This window comes from Gopherus evgoodei, chromosome 12, assembly GCF_007399415.2.
Source record: "Gopherus evgoodei ecotype Sinaloan lineage chromosome 12, rGopEvg1_v1.p, whole genome shotgun sequence".
Taxonomy (NCBI): Eukaryota; Metazoa; Chordata; order Testudines; family Testudinidae; genus Gopherus; species Gopherus evgoodei.
In genome coordinates, this window is record NC_044333.1 from 14031074 (window position 1) to 14049200 (window position 18127).

The following is an 18127-nucleotide window of genomic DNA, read 5'->3' on the forward strand; positions in this document are numbered from 1 at the left end:
GGATTTCTGCTTGAAAACCAGACACCCTAAGTCATTGGTGCAAGTTCACTGTTTTTTTGACTACCTGGCTTGAGCTAGATAATAGCTTTAAGCTACTGTTCCTCTTAACATTTAAGATGAGGCCGGGATAATATAAATTACCATCTTCTGCCTCTTATATATTTGGCATTCTATACCATAACATCCAGAGCATGGGAATATATATATATACACCAGGTGTCAGCAACCTCTGGCATACAGCTCGCCTGGGCCAGTGGGAGCCGCGATTGGATGAACCTGCCGACGTGGCAGGTAAACAAACTGTCCTGGCCCGCCAGGGTGCTTACCCTGGCGAGCCGCGTGCCAGAGGTTGCCGACCGCTGATATATACCCTTTTAAAAATAGCTAAACTGTTTTCTCCACATCTTTTTGTAATAGTTCTAGAAGCCATCAGTGTGGCAACTAATAAATGGACAGAACAACAGCATGACAGGCTGTACTGGCCAAAACACCAGAACAAACATTTCTATGAAAACTATAATGGGATCTTTAGTGTTCACAAACAACTTTGTTTTTTCACTTGAAAGATATGTATGTGTGTGAGCATGCACGCACATAATAAATGGCATGATGGTACTCTATTTCTTCCTCACAGAGGAACTGTCTTTTTGTTCTGTTTGTACAGCGCCTAACACAGTGAGGCCCTGGTCCATGACTAGGTCTCCTGTGTGCTACCGTAATGCAAATAATAAGCAATAATAAAGGTATGACTCATTTGCCTAGTGATTAAACTGTGGTTCCAGGGAGACTAGGTATTCCACTCTTAATACAAAACCATCCCTTCTTATTAACTGGAAGGGCTGATGTTGAGACTTTGAACTTTTCTATTTTCCAGGAACTGAGCATTTAGCCTCCATAAAACTAGAGCCTGCTAGGAATACAAGCCTGATTTTGTTTCTGCTTAAGTCAATTGACTACAACGGGAAGCAGGCTTGGGTTCCCGAAGACCAAGAATGGGAATCAGTATTACTTTCATCTGGAAAGAGTCCCGCTGATTTTGCTGGGACTCTGTGTTGTAATTTTAAAAATTATACAGGCTAAAATTGAGTGCCTGCATGTTCAGATACCTGGTCTGCAAGTACAACTGCTGCATGAATTATGCAATCAGTTATATGCTCGTTTTTTGTATGCAGACAATTTTCAAAAATTAATCCCTGCACCAAAATGTATTCATTCAGTGCACTTATACATCCTTTTAAAAAAGTGGGTCCCCCCAGTAGGCATTTACTAATAGCAAAGTTAGTGGTCACAAGTCTGAAATACTGTTTAAGTGAAAATGGTTGTACTGGTTGATAACTATACAGTAAATCCTGATAAGTATGAATCAGCTTGCTTGGAAAATTAATTATGTACATTTGTAGCATGCACACATTTAAAAATGTACAAAAAATTATAATCCATCTCGGATATTAAAACAAATGCACAAGCAAATACTGAAATCAAAGGATTGGACTGTTTATCATCAGACAGTACCAGCATTTGAGATTAACAGCAAGAAGAAGGGTGAAGACTTCATGTAGTCCTCCAGGCCATGATCTAATTTTTGAGACCAATGCTTTTGGACAGAGGTCTCTTGCAACTGACACTGACTATCAATAAGGGAAAGTGAAAGCTGCCTCTGAAAATACATAAAGGGCATAAAAATATAAAGAGAACAAATGTGGGTTGCTATTCCTAGGCACTTGCCAACCTTCAGCTTTATGTGATTGTATTGTTTTCCTTATGAAATCTGGAGGTTTTGGGGAAGTCTTTTTTTAAATGTATAAAAATATTTACAAATAAGCACAGTGAGTATAATTTAACCAATTGGCAAGATAGTGCTTTTCATTACATTGTAAAGAACCTAAAATGAACCTAAACCTGTTAATCTGATATTTTCCTTTTAAAATATATGCCACTTGAAATGTACAAACGAGGACATAATGGGAGAAAATATACGGATACCTTTTAATCCATTATAATAAATTGCAGTAGAGAAGCTTTTTGCAGGAACAGACAGTGAATATTATGCTAAAAACAGGACATGATCCTCCTAAATATGAACAGTTTCTATGCACAGTATTCTGCACTTGGACAGAAAAATGGCTATTCTATATTGCATTTGATTTCTTATTTTATTATAATCTATTAAGCTTTCTATACTGGACTCCTTAAAGTATACTGTAGCTGACATAATCAGTACTTCAGCTATTCACAACCGCTTTTCAAATCACACAAGCTGACCTCTCTCTCTATAATATTACATTACAGTGAGATCCAAAATGAACATTGCAGTTTGACAGTTAACCTCAGGCACCACTGATCTAGTATCTAGTTGCTTATACTGCCGGCTGAAAAGCTGATGGGATACGCAAGACAAGCTAAGAGTTTAACTGGCAGAGCTGCTCAAATCTAAATTGTGTTATTTGAAACTTAGACCACAAGAGACAACAGTTCACTTTTTATACTGGCAACAGATTCAACCTCTTGGCCCTGTGAAAGTCATCTGAATACGTACAGCACACACACACACAAAACTCTTCCTATCTTATGACTGGAGATGTATTCAACACACACATATTTTATGCACATTTGATCATCCTGTTGACAGCCCTGGAAGTTAAGTAATATGGACTATTGCACATAGGTTTCAAACCTTGATGGAGCCTAATAACAGGCTACTTTTGACAGTCAAATAATGACAAGCACATTGCAGGCTGATGCCCGTCATTCATGAACATCTTGGCCTGCTCCAACTCTGCACAGCAACTAAGTGGAGGGTCAAAGGTTAAGCTCTGAGAAGACAGCAACGAAGGGCAACTGTCATGCACCACTGCATATTGTGAGGCAGTAAGGAGTGGCTGTCTACTGAAGAACATGCAAAATGTTCTCATTCTGTCCAAGAAGACACATATCCGAAGGTCCTAAACGAGACCATTGCCAATTCATGAAGAGCCAAACTGACAGCATGCCATTCAAACTGTCTGCCTCAAATTTGACTTATTTCTATTTCAAATCACAAATGCATGCAAAATATAAGGTTAAGCAGAGCTCTTCAGCAATTGTTTAAAGCAAACTAGACTTTTCTTTCTTTTTTAAAAAGGCACCTAAACTTTTTTTTTTAAATGTTAAGCAGAAAAGTCAACAATTCACAGACTTTTATTTGGTTCTCTCAGCAGATTGTAGTCATTTTCAAATTATACATACTGAACTCTGTTTTTTAAATACTGAATTTTCTTTAAAATATGAGAAGACTGGATCCTGACATCTTATAATCAAAGTTAATAAAAACACCTAGAACGCTGATTTTATATTTGTGTATTAATATTACAATAGAACCATACCTATTACAGCACTGCAAATAAATATGTTGCATTGTTCTGTAAAATCATAATAATTTCCATTATAAATTGTTCAATAACAATATTTTAATATTTGTTTAAAAGCACTGTGTCTAAAGAGTTATGTTTGCACAGTATGATCAACAATCAAATTGCACTATTTTGCATAATACATATAAACCACATTTTTAACCAACAGCCAGCCAAGATTCATATTTTCTGTTTGCACATTTAAATTGTGTGATCATATTCAGGTTTGCCTGTATTAACATATAAAATACTTATGGAAAAAAATAAATGCTTTGTTTATTAGATAAACAGTGATGCCTCCCATCTTTCACATAAACCGAATACCAGACATTAAATTTAATCAGGCTGACAAAGTGTCATAAGGGTTAGGTTTTTTATGCCCTTTTCATGAACAGCCCATCTCTCCTGCACTTATGGGGGCCAAATACTGCCCTTTAACAAAACAGATCAACATGCAAAGTGCTTGTTTCTCTTTGCTGGGTCACTGGTATCATCCCACTTGTGACACAAGACACTGCTTTGTACCACTGTCATGCCACCGACATATTAAAGGCCCTAGTCACAAATTGTGTGCTTTGTAAACTAAAAAGAGAGTGAATCATCATTATTTATGAGGCATACATTTGGTTCGGAAAGCAGAAAACTACTTGCCTGTCTCATACACAAACACCTCAGTGAGTTGTATCTTTATAGTTTGTAGTTCAGTATCAAATATAGTAGAATACATTATTATTGTATTTATTTGGGTCTATTATAGTACCGGTCATAAGGTCAGCACTTACCTAATTATAAATCATAATGAACCTAAAATCAAGGGTCTGCAGGCCAAAAAAGCCTAAATCATAAGCATTCCTCTGCAGCTGTGAAAGGCCCTGCAGAGGACATGGTGAATTTCCACAGAAAAAAATATACAAATAAACGAAGCCACTTCTCCTCCAGGCTGGAAAGGAAGAAAGTGAGAGAAAGAGTGAGAGGAAGGATGGTTACACCGTTACCTTGGAGACCCAGGTTCAGTTCTCTGCTGTGCCACAGGCTTCCCGTGTGACCACTATGGGCAGGTCTACACTTAAAATGCTACAGCAGTGCAACTGCATTGCTGTAGCGCTTCAGTGAAGACACTACTACACCAATGGGAGAACTTTTCCTGTTGGCGTAGTTAAAACACCTCCACAAGAGGCGGCAGTTATGTTGACAGGAGAAGCCCTCCTATTGACACAGTGCTGTCTACACTGTGGCTTAAGCTGGTCTAACTGCGTCACTCAGGGGTGTGGATTTTTACACTCGAGTGACATAGTTATACTGATATAAGTTTATAGTGTAGACCTGGCCTTAGTCTTTCTGTGCCTCAGTTCCCCACCTGTAAAATGGACATCACAGCCATACCTCACAGAGGTGTTGTGAAGATAAATGCATAACGTCCTCAGAATGACAGTTATGGTAATTTCCTGCAATATCCTTGAAAGACCTTATTGTATTAAGTTTGTGTACTATTGTGGGCCAGGATTGTCTGTAACCTCTGAAAGAGGGAGATGTAACAGATATTGCAACACCATGTAGTACCTTTTAGGTCCATTGTTTTAAATGAGTGGTTTATGTAAGATTGTGTGCTAATCATGGGGGAAGGCTACCACAGCTGCTACAGGAACTAAAAACAGTGAGTAGGTAGTGATAAAGACAAATCAGTAAGGTTGAACCAGGGGTGAGCTGGAGCCCCTTCGCAGGAACTGGTTGTTAAATTTAGAAGCGGTTTTAGAACCGCTTGTTAACTTGGCTTCTCTGCGAGGGCAGCTTTGATGGGCTCTGGCTGGGAGGCATGTAATTCCTCCTCCGGGTCACCAGGGGGCTCTGCGCTGAGGGAGCCACGTGGGCTGCCTCCTGGCCCTGTTGCTGCTGCTGCTCCTTGGACCTCTGGCGCTGGGGTTCCTGCTGCTGCCTGGTGGGTTCCCAGCTGCGTCCTGCTGCTCGGGCTGCTCCCAGCCACTCTCCCCGTGTGAGTACCTGTTCCCCCGCCCACAGCCAGCTCCTGTCTTCACCCCCTGCCCACAGCCCCAGCCACCTCGTCTTCACCCCCCACCACCTGCCACAGCCCCTGCCCGCAGCCCTTGCCACCCCCGCCCCCTGCCTGCAGCCCCAGCCACCCCCCCGCCACAGCCCCTGCCCACCTCCCTACCCCATGCCAATCTTCCTGCCACAGATCCTTTCCCTGCCTCAGCCCGTCTGCACCACTTGCCCACAGCCAGCCCCTGTTGCAGCCAGCCTGTGTCACACTCCCTGCCTCCAGCTAGCCCTGCCCCACGCCCCTGTCTGCAGCCAGCCCATGTCCACTGGTGCCCTGCAATTCTCAGGGCAGTAACCCTGCACACCTGCTTCAGTGAGGGGGGGCAGTGCACACCCTAGGGTGACTAGACAGCAAGTGTGAAAAACTGGAACAGGGGGTGCACACCCTAGGGTGACCAGACAGCAAGTGTGAAAAATCAGGACAGGGGGTGAGGGGTAATAGGAGCCTATATAAGAAAAAGACCCAAAAATGGAGACTATCCCTATAAAATTGGGACATCTGGTCACCCTAGAACACCCCAAGGGAGTGGCGGGCACCCACACATGTGAAATGGAGCTTATTTCTAGTTCCGGCCCATCTTTTTAAAAGAGAACTTTAGGTAGGGTTAACATACATCTGTATTTTCCCAGAGATGTCAGGCTTTTAGGTTCTTAAATAGCTGTCTGGGTGGTAAATTTTAAAAATTCCTCCAGGGAAAATACGGACGTATGGTAACCCTATTGATACAAAAAATAATACTGTGGCACATCCCTTAAATCAGAACCTTTTATAGGGAACTGGTTGTTAAGATTTTAGCAGCTCATCACTGGGTTGAACCCCCAAGAGAGATACTATCTCCTGGGAGACCTGCATATATTAGTCCAGAGACCAGCAGACAAAAACAGGACTTTTGGATACATAGCCCAAGTTTAAACTGACTCAGGGCCTTTATTTTTGATTCAGGAAATGGACAGGACCATATGTCGAAGTTGGGGGCCATTCTTAGGAAAGGGTTGTAAGGACTTAATCTACTAGGGTCCCATAAGGCTGATAGGTAATCTGTGGTAAGATTTTTATCATGCATCTTTTATTGTTTTAATATGTTTTCTCTGTAATGCTTTTACCTTAAGAATAAATGTGCTTGCTTATAAAGAATTATGTGGTAACTTGTAACTGCTGGCAACTACTCTGTTCTTACCATTGGAGAGGAAGCATAGAGTAGACATTGGCCTGGTTAGGCTGTCTGTCTTGGTGGGAATATCAGAGGTAGGCAACAAATGGTGCACCCTGGAAAAACCCCAGTCAGGAGAGAGACAGACATGGGTCTCTGCCACAGGGAGGTGACTACTGAGGAGCTAGAAGCCTGGAATGGTGCACTTGATGGACCACAAGGGGGGGACACAGGTGAAGTTGTCCTGTGAACTGTGACACTCAGATATTTAAGTAAAGGAAGCTACGCAAGTAACAGGTAGACAGACTGTAGTTCAACTATTATGGTGATGGGGAACATATAAAGACAGATTAGGGGAGCCTGGCAAAGGTGTCGACACTTTGTGAGACAGTGGAATATAGTTCCACAATTCTCTCTCTCAAAGTCTAACAGAGGAGTGGTAGTGCTGTTAATCTGCTGCTACATTCATCTGTTGGCTACCATCACCCAAGGAGTAGTGGCCTGGATTCCCTAGAGCAGGGGTCGGCAACCTTTCAGAAGTGATGTGCTGAGTCTTCATTTATTCACTCTGATTTAAGGTTTCACTTGCCAGTAATACATTTTAATGTTTTTAGAAGGTCTCTTTCTGGTCTATAATATATAACTAAACGATTGCTATGTGTAACGCAAATTAGGTTTTTAAAATGTTTAAGATGCTTCATTTAAAATTAAATTAAATTAAAATGCAGAGCCTCCCTGGACCACTGAAAATCAGCTTGTGTGCTGTCTTCGGCACGCATGCCATAGGTTGCCTACCCCTGCCCTAGAGCATCAGAGCAGTAACACAGCCTAGGAATCAGGATAATTTTACACGTAGAAGCTCCTTGCATCAATTCCATCTGTCTAGGCTGGGTGAAGTGGAGAGCTAGGAATATTTGCCCTTAATTAACAGAACTAAAATAATTTTTAAAGAAATGTATACAGTTGAATCACATTACTGAGGCAGAAATACCATTTGTAGTATCCATTAGCCCACTGTTTTACATCACATTTTTCTCCGCATGTAGGATTCAATCATGCAAAACACTGGCTACCATGCATAGTGCTAATACCCCACTGACTATTTCACGTGGCTACTTCAATGTGGTTCCTCACTATAGTAAGCACCACACCTGGTAATAAGTGTTTGCACAACTGGACCCTTAGTTTATTTTCAGCTGAACTACTAGCAAAACAGAAAGTGACATAAATACTACAAATACACCACATCTTGCAAGATCAAGCATTAACAGTACAAGTGCCTAATCCACTATCCAGTTTCATAGGATGGGAGAGGCTTAATTCCAATTAGCATGTGTCCAGTTTCTTTTCTATGGAAAGTTTATCAACCAACATCTTATTAAAACTTTTAAGAGAAAACACAACAGATTAAAAGATGCACAGATATGACCAACAATCTATACTTTTTTTAATCACAGACTCTACGACAGTAATTTTCAGCCTTTTTTCATTTGTGGACCTCTAAAAAATTTCAAATGGAAGTGCGAACCCCTTTGGAAATCTTAGTCTGCAGACCCCCAGGAGATGAAAATCACTGCTCCAGAAAACAGAGCAGGGACACATCAGGTAACAATGGCCTAGATTTTGGGGTGGGGTGGGGAAGAAAACCATAAATCCTCTACTACCACAGATTCAAATCCTAGCATAGTTGATTCAGCCCTTTCTCCTTCCAGATATTCTTCTAATTCTGCCTGCTGTGACTGGGCAGTAAACGTCCCATGGCCCATTACATAACACTACTTATTCCAGTGTATTTATCGATCACAACCCATCTCTGTATCAGAGCACTGTGTGCCAGTTAGGCTCTTACCTAGAACTGGGAAGAACTGGATTTTCATTTTGTGGAGATTGCACGATATGGAACAGAAAGGAGAATTTTTGCTCTTAAGTAATTTCAATTGTTTCCATTGTAGCCGTAAGACTCATTGGAGTCCAATCCTACTGTTCTTTAAGGAGGCAAAACTTCCAAGTAATGTGAGTTGCCTCTAGTCAGGCCCTTAAGGAATTTGAACACAGATTTGCTCAACTTGTAAAAAAATCACAAAAATATCAAAGTGCACAGTTACTTAAGACCTAAGGTATAATGTTTCCAGCTCTATAAGAGCAAAAATAGCAACACCTGTTTTACCATACTAGGTATCCTTTCAAGTATTCAGTGCATGGAGCACCAGTTGCCTCAGGGTCATGAAATAATACTAAAAACTTTATAATCATTCATTGATTTAGTTTTCAGCATAGTATATCATTTGAATCCAATGGGAACATAAAGAGCTATTTGTGAGGTCAACCACAGTACAGACAGAGGCTGACATGATATCGATGGCAAGGTGGAAAGAAATTGCCAAATACAGCAGATCAATACCTCGTTTCACTCTTACAGCCTTCTGCAGACACAAAATATATATCTTTACAGCTACGAAAATAATAATAATGAAAGCAGGAAATAAATGCTTCCCTCAAGGTAAACTATTTGATTAGCTGAGGGCAAAGGTGACAACAGCAGTTACACTAAAGTAACTTTACACTCTTAAATAAAAGTAGTGGGATGAGCAGCAGATAAAAGGGCAAAATTAAACTGAACAAATTCTAGGGGATAGAGATGTAATTCTTCTAGGAAGGGTGCATTATGTGCAGTATAATGGAAGAGAGGCTGCTTAAGTAAAACACAATAGTCCAGAGTTTCCTTCCACAGTAAGACTATCATAACTTTAAAACAAACGATTTGTAAACTACTGCTCTATAATTTATTATACAGAGGATTTCAAGAATCCATAATAAAGTATATTTCATAACAATGTTTTAAATGGTAATAGTCATAAACATACTTTGCAGTTCAGTATCATATATAATAGAATACAATATTATATTCCCATTTGGTAACAGAAGGCAAGAAGATCATTTAATATGTTGATGCTCTAGGTCATTAACTGAGAATATGGATGAATTATTATAACTATTATTAGAACCCAATCCTGCTCCCACTGAAATCAATGAAAGTTTTATCACTGTTTCCATAGGGAACAATGTGATTGCATCATGGTTTAATTTCAAGAGGGAAGATTCACTTCTGGAGCTGCTAATGTGGAATGCCATTAATATCATATGCTGTATGTGCAGACTCTGAAGACAGATTCCTGTGGGCTGCTTCTGGTATTATAAAACTGAGGTATATTGTTGTGTATGAACAATTATCACAGTGCAAAAATTAATTTTATTCTAAATAAAACCAAAACTGTGCTATCCCTGCCCAGAAAGAGGACCATTGTTGAGTGAAACTGGACTATTTGCACACAAAGTTCTATTTTCCTTTAAAAAAAATCCAAGAGGTGGTTTTATTTTTCTTTACTTTCGTGGTTAATCTGCAGACATATTTGCCGTAACTTCAGATTTAAATATTCCATGCAGTTCTAGCCACTACTGCTTTCACACACTTCATTGGTGCACAAAGAAAAGAGGCAGACAGCCTGCACCATCTTTCAGAGGTCAATTCCTTTTCAACCATACTCCTACAATAATACTGTGGATATACCCTGAAAAAGAAGGGAGCAGATAAGTGTAGCTTTATATTGGACAATGCCTTCCGAGGAGTTCCGAGAGAACTCCAAGGATTTGATAATTTTCTTAATTTCAGTGCTAGCTTTTAAGATTCTCTACTTTATATTCTTGAAGATTATGGAAGAGGGGTATTCACTAATGAAGTTAGAACTAAAGAAATGACGTGGGGTTAGATCATCCCAACTGTGGATATAAAGAACAAAAAACAAAATGGATATCCATTCAGGTGTGGGGCGTGAGGGGACACATGAAAGGATATGCCACCATTCTGGCATCATTCCCCATACACGTGTGAGCACACATACTAACACACTTAAGAGGGATTCTGGGGGTAGCAGCAGGGGAAAGGGGGCTTTGGGCACCTCAGAGATTCCACTGGTTTAAGTTCAATGGGACTAATTTGGGTGACTAATGGTTTGCTTATGTTAAAAAAAACGAGCAACTGCACCTTTTGAAGACTGAGAGAAATAAATCTTAAACTTTTAATGTCATGTATCAAAATGTGGAAGAAATTGCTATGGAGCCACTGGCCTGCAAACACTGAAGCTTGTGTGTAATTAAATACATTACCCGTGGGCATGGGATACAAAGAGTTATCCTAGCCTATGAATAGGAATTTTAAATATCTGTTGAGCCCCATCTTGCAGGTAGACCTGTATAACCAAGCAGAGTCCACTTGAAGCTTACGTACAGTTGCAGGATCAAGGCCTAAACCTTTTGCAGAAGCACACATAATATACTCTTGGTAAGGCTGATTCTTTTAAAAATAATATAGGTTGGATCCATTACAATAAAACTGAAAATAGCAATGAGAGGGGTAATTACAAAGTAAACACTTCTACAAGCATTGCTAGAGTGAAGATCAACTTGACGCTTTAAGCATAAAAAAGAAAATCTGACTGAAGATTTCCCGCCTCATATCTCAGGGCGAATCATCTTCATGCAAAATTACTAAACACTTTTCTTAAAAATAATCATCCATCCTCCAGTTCTAGACTCTGATCTTGCAACAAGAACTGTTAGAATGTCTCACAAGCAATATCCCAATGACTTTATTAGCACTCCAAAAAGGGCACGGGTCCACATTAACGAATCCTGCTGCAGCAACCTGGCCATTGAAACAGTTTTGCTGTTTTTAAAAAGCTCCATTTTGGGAGGTGGTGTGCACCTGAAACACCAGTTATTATTACTAATTATCTGTATTACAGTAGTGCCTAGAGACCACAACCAAGACCAGTGCCCCACTGTGCTAGGCACTACACATATAAAAGGGTCAGTCCCTGCCCTTTTATCTTACAATCTAAATAAATAAAACAAAAGGTGAGAGAGGCAATGAAGGAACATAAGACAACCATACCGGGTCAGACCAAAGGTCCATCTCGCCCAGTAGTGTATCCTGTCTTCTGACAGTGGCCAAAGCCAGGTGCTTCAGAAGGAATGAACAGAACAGGTGATCCATCCATCAAGTGATCCATCCTGTCACTCATTCCCTGCTTTTGGCAAACAGAGGCTAGGGACACCATCCCTGCCCATGCTGGCTAATAGGTCCATCAATGGCTATCCTCCATTAACTTATCTAGTTCTTTTTTGAACCCTGTTATAGTCTTGGCCTTCACAACATCCTCTGGCAAGGAGTTCTACAGGTTGACTGTGCATTGTGTGAAAAATACTTCCTTTTGTTTATTTTATATCTGCTGCCTATTAATTTCATTTGGTGACCCCTAGTCCTTGTGTTAGGAAAAGGAGTAAATAACACTCCCTTATTTATTTTCTCCACACCAGTCATGATTTTAGACCTCTATCATAACTCCCAGTCTTAATCTCTCCTCGCACAGCAGCCGTTCCATACCCCTAATCATTCTTGTTGCCCATTTCTGAACCTTTTCTGATTCTAATATATCTTTTTTGAGATGGGGTGACCACATCTGCACGCAGTATTCAAGATGTGGGCGAATCATGGATTTATACAGAGGCAATATGATATTTTCTGTCTTATTCTCTATCCTTTTCTTAATAATTCCTAACATTCTCTTCGCCTTTTTTTTTTTTCTTTTTTTCTTTTTACTGCTGCTGCACATTGAGTGGATGTTTTCAGAGAACTATCCACAATGACTCCAAGATCTCTTTCTTAAGTAGTAACAGATAATTTAGACCGCATCATTTTACATGTATAGTTGCGATTATGTTTTACAATGTGCATTACATTAATCAACACTGAATTTCATCTGCCATTTCATTGCCCAGTCACCCAGTTTTGAGAGATCTTTTTGTAGCTCTTTGCAGTTTGCCTAGGACTTAACTATCTTGAGTAGTTTTCTATCATCTGCTAACTTTGCCACCTCACTGTTTACTCCTTTTTCCAGATCTTTTATAAATATGTTGAATAGGACTAGGCCCAGTACAGACCCCTGGGAGACACCACTATTTACCTCTCTCCTTTCTGAAAACTGATCACATATTCCTACCCTTTGTTTCCCATCTTTTAACTAGTTACCCATCCTCGAGATGACCTTCCCTCTTATCCCGTGACAGCTTAAAAGGAATAGAAAGGTGAAGCAACAGCAGGTCAGTGGCACAGCGGAGAATAGAACCAGGTCTCCCAACTCCCAGTCCAGAACCTGTTACCTCTCACTGAAATCAATGGGAACTGAAGGAACTCAGCAGCCAGATGCTGGGCCAGAAGCCAAATTTGTAAAGTTACAGATGACAGTGGAAAAATATTCAGAGCTTTAGGAGATAATATTTTCAAGATAGTAAAATACAAACATTCTTTGTGTTAGTCTCTGATACGCTCTCCTTACAGGACACAATCAATAAAACAAACTAGAGCTTGCAATAAAAATCCAAGTAATTTACATTCTTTGCACTTATTGATATCTTATACCTGCAAACTTCTAATCTGGGCAAGATGGGCCTGTTCTTATTTATAACAAAAACAACACACAGTGTAAAACAGCATGTTTAATAAATCTGGGGACATAAAGTACCATCATAATTCAGACCAGCAAGACAGACACTCACTCCTTAATTAAATGGGTGATGTTCTATTTAAAACAAAAAGACAACCCTGGGCTATAGAAAAGATTAAGCACTCGCTCTTGCAAAGGAAGCTCCAACTATTATCAATGTAAAGGCTTTAAATAATGAAAAATAAACCATCAAATAGACTGTATTCAATAGTAAGTAGAAAGTCAGGACACAGACTGATTTTGATTAACACATTTTCAGTTATAACAAGTAATTTTACAGAGGATTAGTATCTTGATGGTCTGATCAATACTAGGCACTGCTGCTATTACAGATGAAGAGAAAATTACCCCTGAGGTAATAAAGTGTGTGTGTCTTGGTTCTCCTTCATTTGCTCAGTCCATTACTGTAATGGTCCCAGCATTAACAGCTGGGGCAATTTAAACAGCACGGTTGTGATGAATTTAAAAGTAGGAAACATTTGCTACTCATTCCTTCTTTTATTTTATTCTGCATATGCAAGGCCTCTGCTCGGTTGTTTCCACTATACATATCATGTTTTATGTGACAATCAACACTATTTCTCAATTACTGTTTCATTAATAACATTAGGGGCGAATAACATGACTAAAACAAAAACTGCTAGTGGCATATTGGCTGCTGCTTCTGCCAAAACTCACACACTGTTTACCTAAGCAAGAAGCATAACATGACAACAGGCTTATCTGAGTGCATATAAAGTGTTATGTTCACATTATTTCACTTAGATACAGACACTGTAAGAAGACTGACAAAATACATTTAATCAACAAATTTAACATTTTTATTGTTTTATTAAGAAAAATGCAAACAGGAAATTAAAAGGATTATATAAACAATAAACTACACCAATGCAATGTTAAAGCTGAGATATTTAATCATATAAAAGAGATTACTGTTTTCCAACATCAACCTTAACTCCTCTCCTTTCTTATGTTATTTTGAGAATAGTTGGTTACATCAGTGGTGTCTGAGAAAGTGACAAAACATCCTATTTAAATACCTATTTGGTATGTGCCAGGCAGCAAGTTAAGACTGATATGGAGAACTGAATTCCTGACTTTTGATGGGATGAAATTTCAACCTTAACATTGTGTTACTATAGTTATTTGTAGAAAAATTCCTTTTTCTTTTTTTTTTGTAAATAAAATAAAATTGTTTATGATATTTTAGCAAAGATTAAAGAATTTTCGATTACTTTCCCTTTCAACTCTGCTCACATGTGGAATAGTCACACACCAAAATATACACAGATGCCATTAAAATCCCTTCTGAACATTCTGATATCTGTATGTTGATACATTTTTATTATCTGTACCGCTGTAGCCCCAAATGATCCCAATCGCAGAACCAATTGTATGGGTGCTGTACAAATATATATTTAAAGATTGTGAGACAGATTCATTGCAGCTAGTTCTTGTTTGTTAGCATTATACAGCCACTTTGCACCAGTGTAAATGACTACACAAAATGCAGGTGAATATTGAATTGGGTCCAGTAGTATCATCCCCCAAAATCCTACAAACTAATCTTATTCAAATTAAGGAAAATAACATTCTGAGGGGATTGGTATGCCATTTTTTAAACAGTCCTAATTTAATTCCTAATCCCACAAACTCTTACTCATCCAGGATGCTACCTGCCAAATGAAGTTGCCGGTGCTTAGTACCTCTAAGGCTTATGTTTACTTGTGGGTTTTTTTAAAAAAAAAAAGTTTATAAAACACAAAGTAATGCACACACTGCTTATTGAGCAATGCATACTTGCCATGGATTAAATTTAAAAAGAAAACTGTGATTATTAATCAAAGTGTCTGGAAGGTGAAAAATCCCCCACCCGCCCCCTTTTTTTCTTTTAAATGTGTGTGCATTTTTTTAATTAAAAGTATTTCAAATATTCAAAAAATATTCAAACTTTTAAGGAGAAAAAATAGATTCTGGGCTGAGACCAAGCATTGGAAAGTTGGTTTAAAAAGTGTGTATTTTCTTTGTCCAATTAAGTAAAGGAAATGGCCAAAACTATGGCCCACTCCGTAATGAAGTAAGGAACCCAAACAGAACACAGATCAGACTAAATCCATTTAAATTATGTGTGAAGAAAAAGGAAACTCTCATAGGTGTTGAGTGGTCAATTAAAATGTCTGCCAGTTGGAATCACCAATCAATAATGTCTAGCCTAACAGCTCTATTTTCATGTTGAATACTACAATGTACACAAAGGCAATATTTTTGTGAAGGCAGGACAGGAGAGCTAGGCTTAGGACAAATTATGGGCTGAAATTAATTGGAGATGATGGCACTCAGCACCTTGGGGAAGTTCAGCTCCATGAAGTTCTGCTAATTTCCATTACTTTGCACCCATATGAATATTCAGAAGGGCACTAGCGTTCCACAGATCATACGGAGACCAAAAGCATATAATACATTACAATTTAATCATTACATTACAGAAACTGTACTCTAAAGAAATCCCACCACAGTCCTTGGAGCAGTAGAGTTCTTCTAAAATAGCACAAAACAAAAACTTTGATGTGCATGAAGGCTTCCTTTGAAGAGCAAAAGGTAGCCTGCTGCAGGAGATCAGTGCTTGATCATCAGTAGGGCCTGAACTCAGCCTCTACCGACGTGTGTGTGCACACTTCCTCTTGCACTATACGCCTTGCACTATAGTTCCTCTTACCACTAATTTATACAGATATAAGTGATATCAGAGTTAGACTGAAATGTTACATGTACTTAATACAAAACATACAGGGGCTTTATATTCTCCTTTCACTTATACTGGTGCATAGTGGTAATTCCACAAAATCAATGAAGTTACAACAATGTAAAATCACCAATAAAGGAGAATCAGATTCATAATATTAATCAAATATTGTATGAGGGTGCTAGAAAGCCATACAAAAAATATAGTTAATAGTGCCTTCAAGCTATATAAATTAGTACTCTGGGTTAAATTTTCAAGGTGGGCTCATAATATCATTAAACACACACACACATGCAAGAAAAAAAATTCAAATCCCAGGAAACTATAAAATACCTAATACATTCCTATCAGATACATTAATATAAAATCATTTGGATCATCTGGACCAGGGGGAAAATGTTTCCCTGGAAAAACAAAAGCACACTTATTTGGCCATTTAGTAAGAAGATACTGGGGAAATAATTTCATGTGCATGTAGTCACAAAAATTATTGTAGGTTAACATTATAAAGTTACCACTAAAAATGCGGCCCAGAAACCATGAAAGACCTTGGAAATGGCTTCAAAAATAGTCACAGTCATATGATTTCAATGTTATTTATAAACATATAGATATAGCAGGAGCACAGCACCAATTTTTAGCCACCATCAGGACTGGGATTAGCACTCAGGTGCAGCAGACTCCCAGCCCTGTGCTCAGGCCACACCTCTTACAGCTAGAAGCAAGGCCACTGTGTCCCACTCTTGGTCTACAGTAAACAAATGGCATGTCACAGGCGACCAAAACGATTTCTTGACCAAGAGATGGAAGGAAGTAGCTCTGGGAGATGGACACTGCCCTGCAGACACCGAGACTTTTCAACTCCACCGGAGAAGTCAACCACAGCCACATGCTTGCGGAACAGAAGGTCCCAAGCACAAGCGGACAGAGCCAGTGAAGGCTGTGGAGAGTGACCCACCAGCGCGCTGCAATGTCATGGGAAGAGGGGGAGGATTTGAACCCGGGACACCTCGTTAGAGCTCCAGTCTAACGCCCTGGGACCGTTAATTAACACCCAGGTCCAACAGGCAGGGGGCAGACCAGCGTCGATCTTTCGGTTTAATCCTAAACGGCGCGGCGGCCGCCGCCTCAGACCAGCGGGCCGCTGCTGGAATTCACAGCCTGGGAAAGGCGCCTGGCCGGGAGCAGCGCCCAGTACCATCCCCTCCTGCCTGGGCACGGATGCTCCGGCAACCCCGACAGGCTGGGGCGTGACAAGCTCCCCCGCAGGCAGCAGACGTCTCCCCTGGCGCTACCTGGCCCGCAGAGCCCTGCCTGGGGGCGGGACGGGCCGGCGCGCGGCAGAGGCGAGCTCGGGGAGAGGGCGGCCTGACCAGGCGGGGGCGGGGGGAACAGGAAGCAAAGAGAAGGTACCTTGGCTTCTTTTTTCTCTCTCGCCCCTGCTCGCCTCTTCATGCTGCTGCCCGCCGCGCTCGAGCACAGCCCCAGACGCGTACAGCGCCCCACACCGCCGCGCTCGGCCTCCCAGTAGTCTTTTCAGCTTCTTCCTACCGGCACCAGTGCCGCCTGGCGCTCCTGGCAGGACTACAACTCCCGAAATGCAGCGCGGTTGACACGGGAAGGGAGGGGGTGTAGTCTAGAACCTGGAGCTCTGCCCGGTGAACTACAACTCCCGTCAGACAGTGGGGCACAGCCTCGCCGGCACCCCGTCGGAGGAAGTGACCTTTTTGCGTAGCAACAGTCTCTGTTGCTAACGGAGTATGAGCGTCTGCGGGGAGAGAGGAGCACGCAGGGCCGTGAGTGCACAGGGAGTTTTACCGCCTTCGGGGCGGGCGCGATAACAAGCTCGGGCCGTCGTGTAAGTCCCGTGCAGGGCTGCTGCAGGGTCCAGTGGGACGTGATGGACGGAGCAGGGGTCACTCCGTGGGTGCTGAGCACCACGGGAAGAAATTAGCGGGTGCTCTGCACCCACCGGCAGCCGAGCTCCCCATTCCTCGCCTCCTTCTGCCCCGCTTCCCCCGCCCCCAACAGGTGTTTGGCGGCGCATAGGACTTTGTGGGTGAGGGAGGAGCAGGCACTGGACAACACTCAGGGGAGGAGACTGAAAAGAGGCAGGGGTGGGGACTTGGGGCAAGGGGGTGGAATGCGGGAGGGGCAAGGATGAGGCCAGGGGCAGCTAGGGGGTCGAGCACCCATGGGTCGAGAGGAAGGCAGCGCCTATGT

General features: G+C 41.1%; 2 protein-coding genes across 11 annotated transcripts in view; one reads left to right on the forward strand and one right to left on the reverse strand.

The window, feature by feature from the left end:
• Positions 1-17449, reverse strand: part of FTO (FTO alpha-ketoglutarate dependent dioxygenase) — a 335810-nt gene extending 318361 nt beyond the window's left edge. For all 10 annotated transcript variants that reach the window (XR_004002860.1, XM_030582220.1, XM_030582224.1 and 7 more), the window contains exon 1: positions 17318-17449. Coding sequence is in view for 9 of the 10 variants with exons in the window: in XM_030582220.1 (XP_030438080.1) it covers positions 17318-17359 (42 nt within the window). In the remaining variant the exon portion in view is untranslated. The remainder of the gene's footprint in view (positions 1-17317) is intronic.
• A 27-nt stretch (positions 17450-17476) lies between these two features.
• RPGRIP1L (RPGRIP1 like) overlaps positions 17477-18127 on the forward strand; it is a 121320-nt gene continuing 120669 nt past the window's right edge. Inside the window, 1 exon segment of the mRNA XM_030582218.1 lies at positions 17477-17762. The gene's annotated coding sequence lies outside the window, so the exon portion shown is untranslated.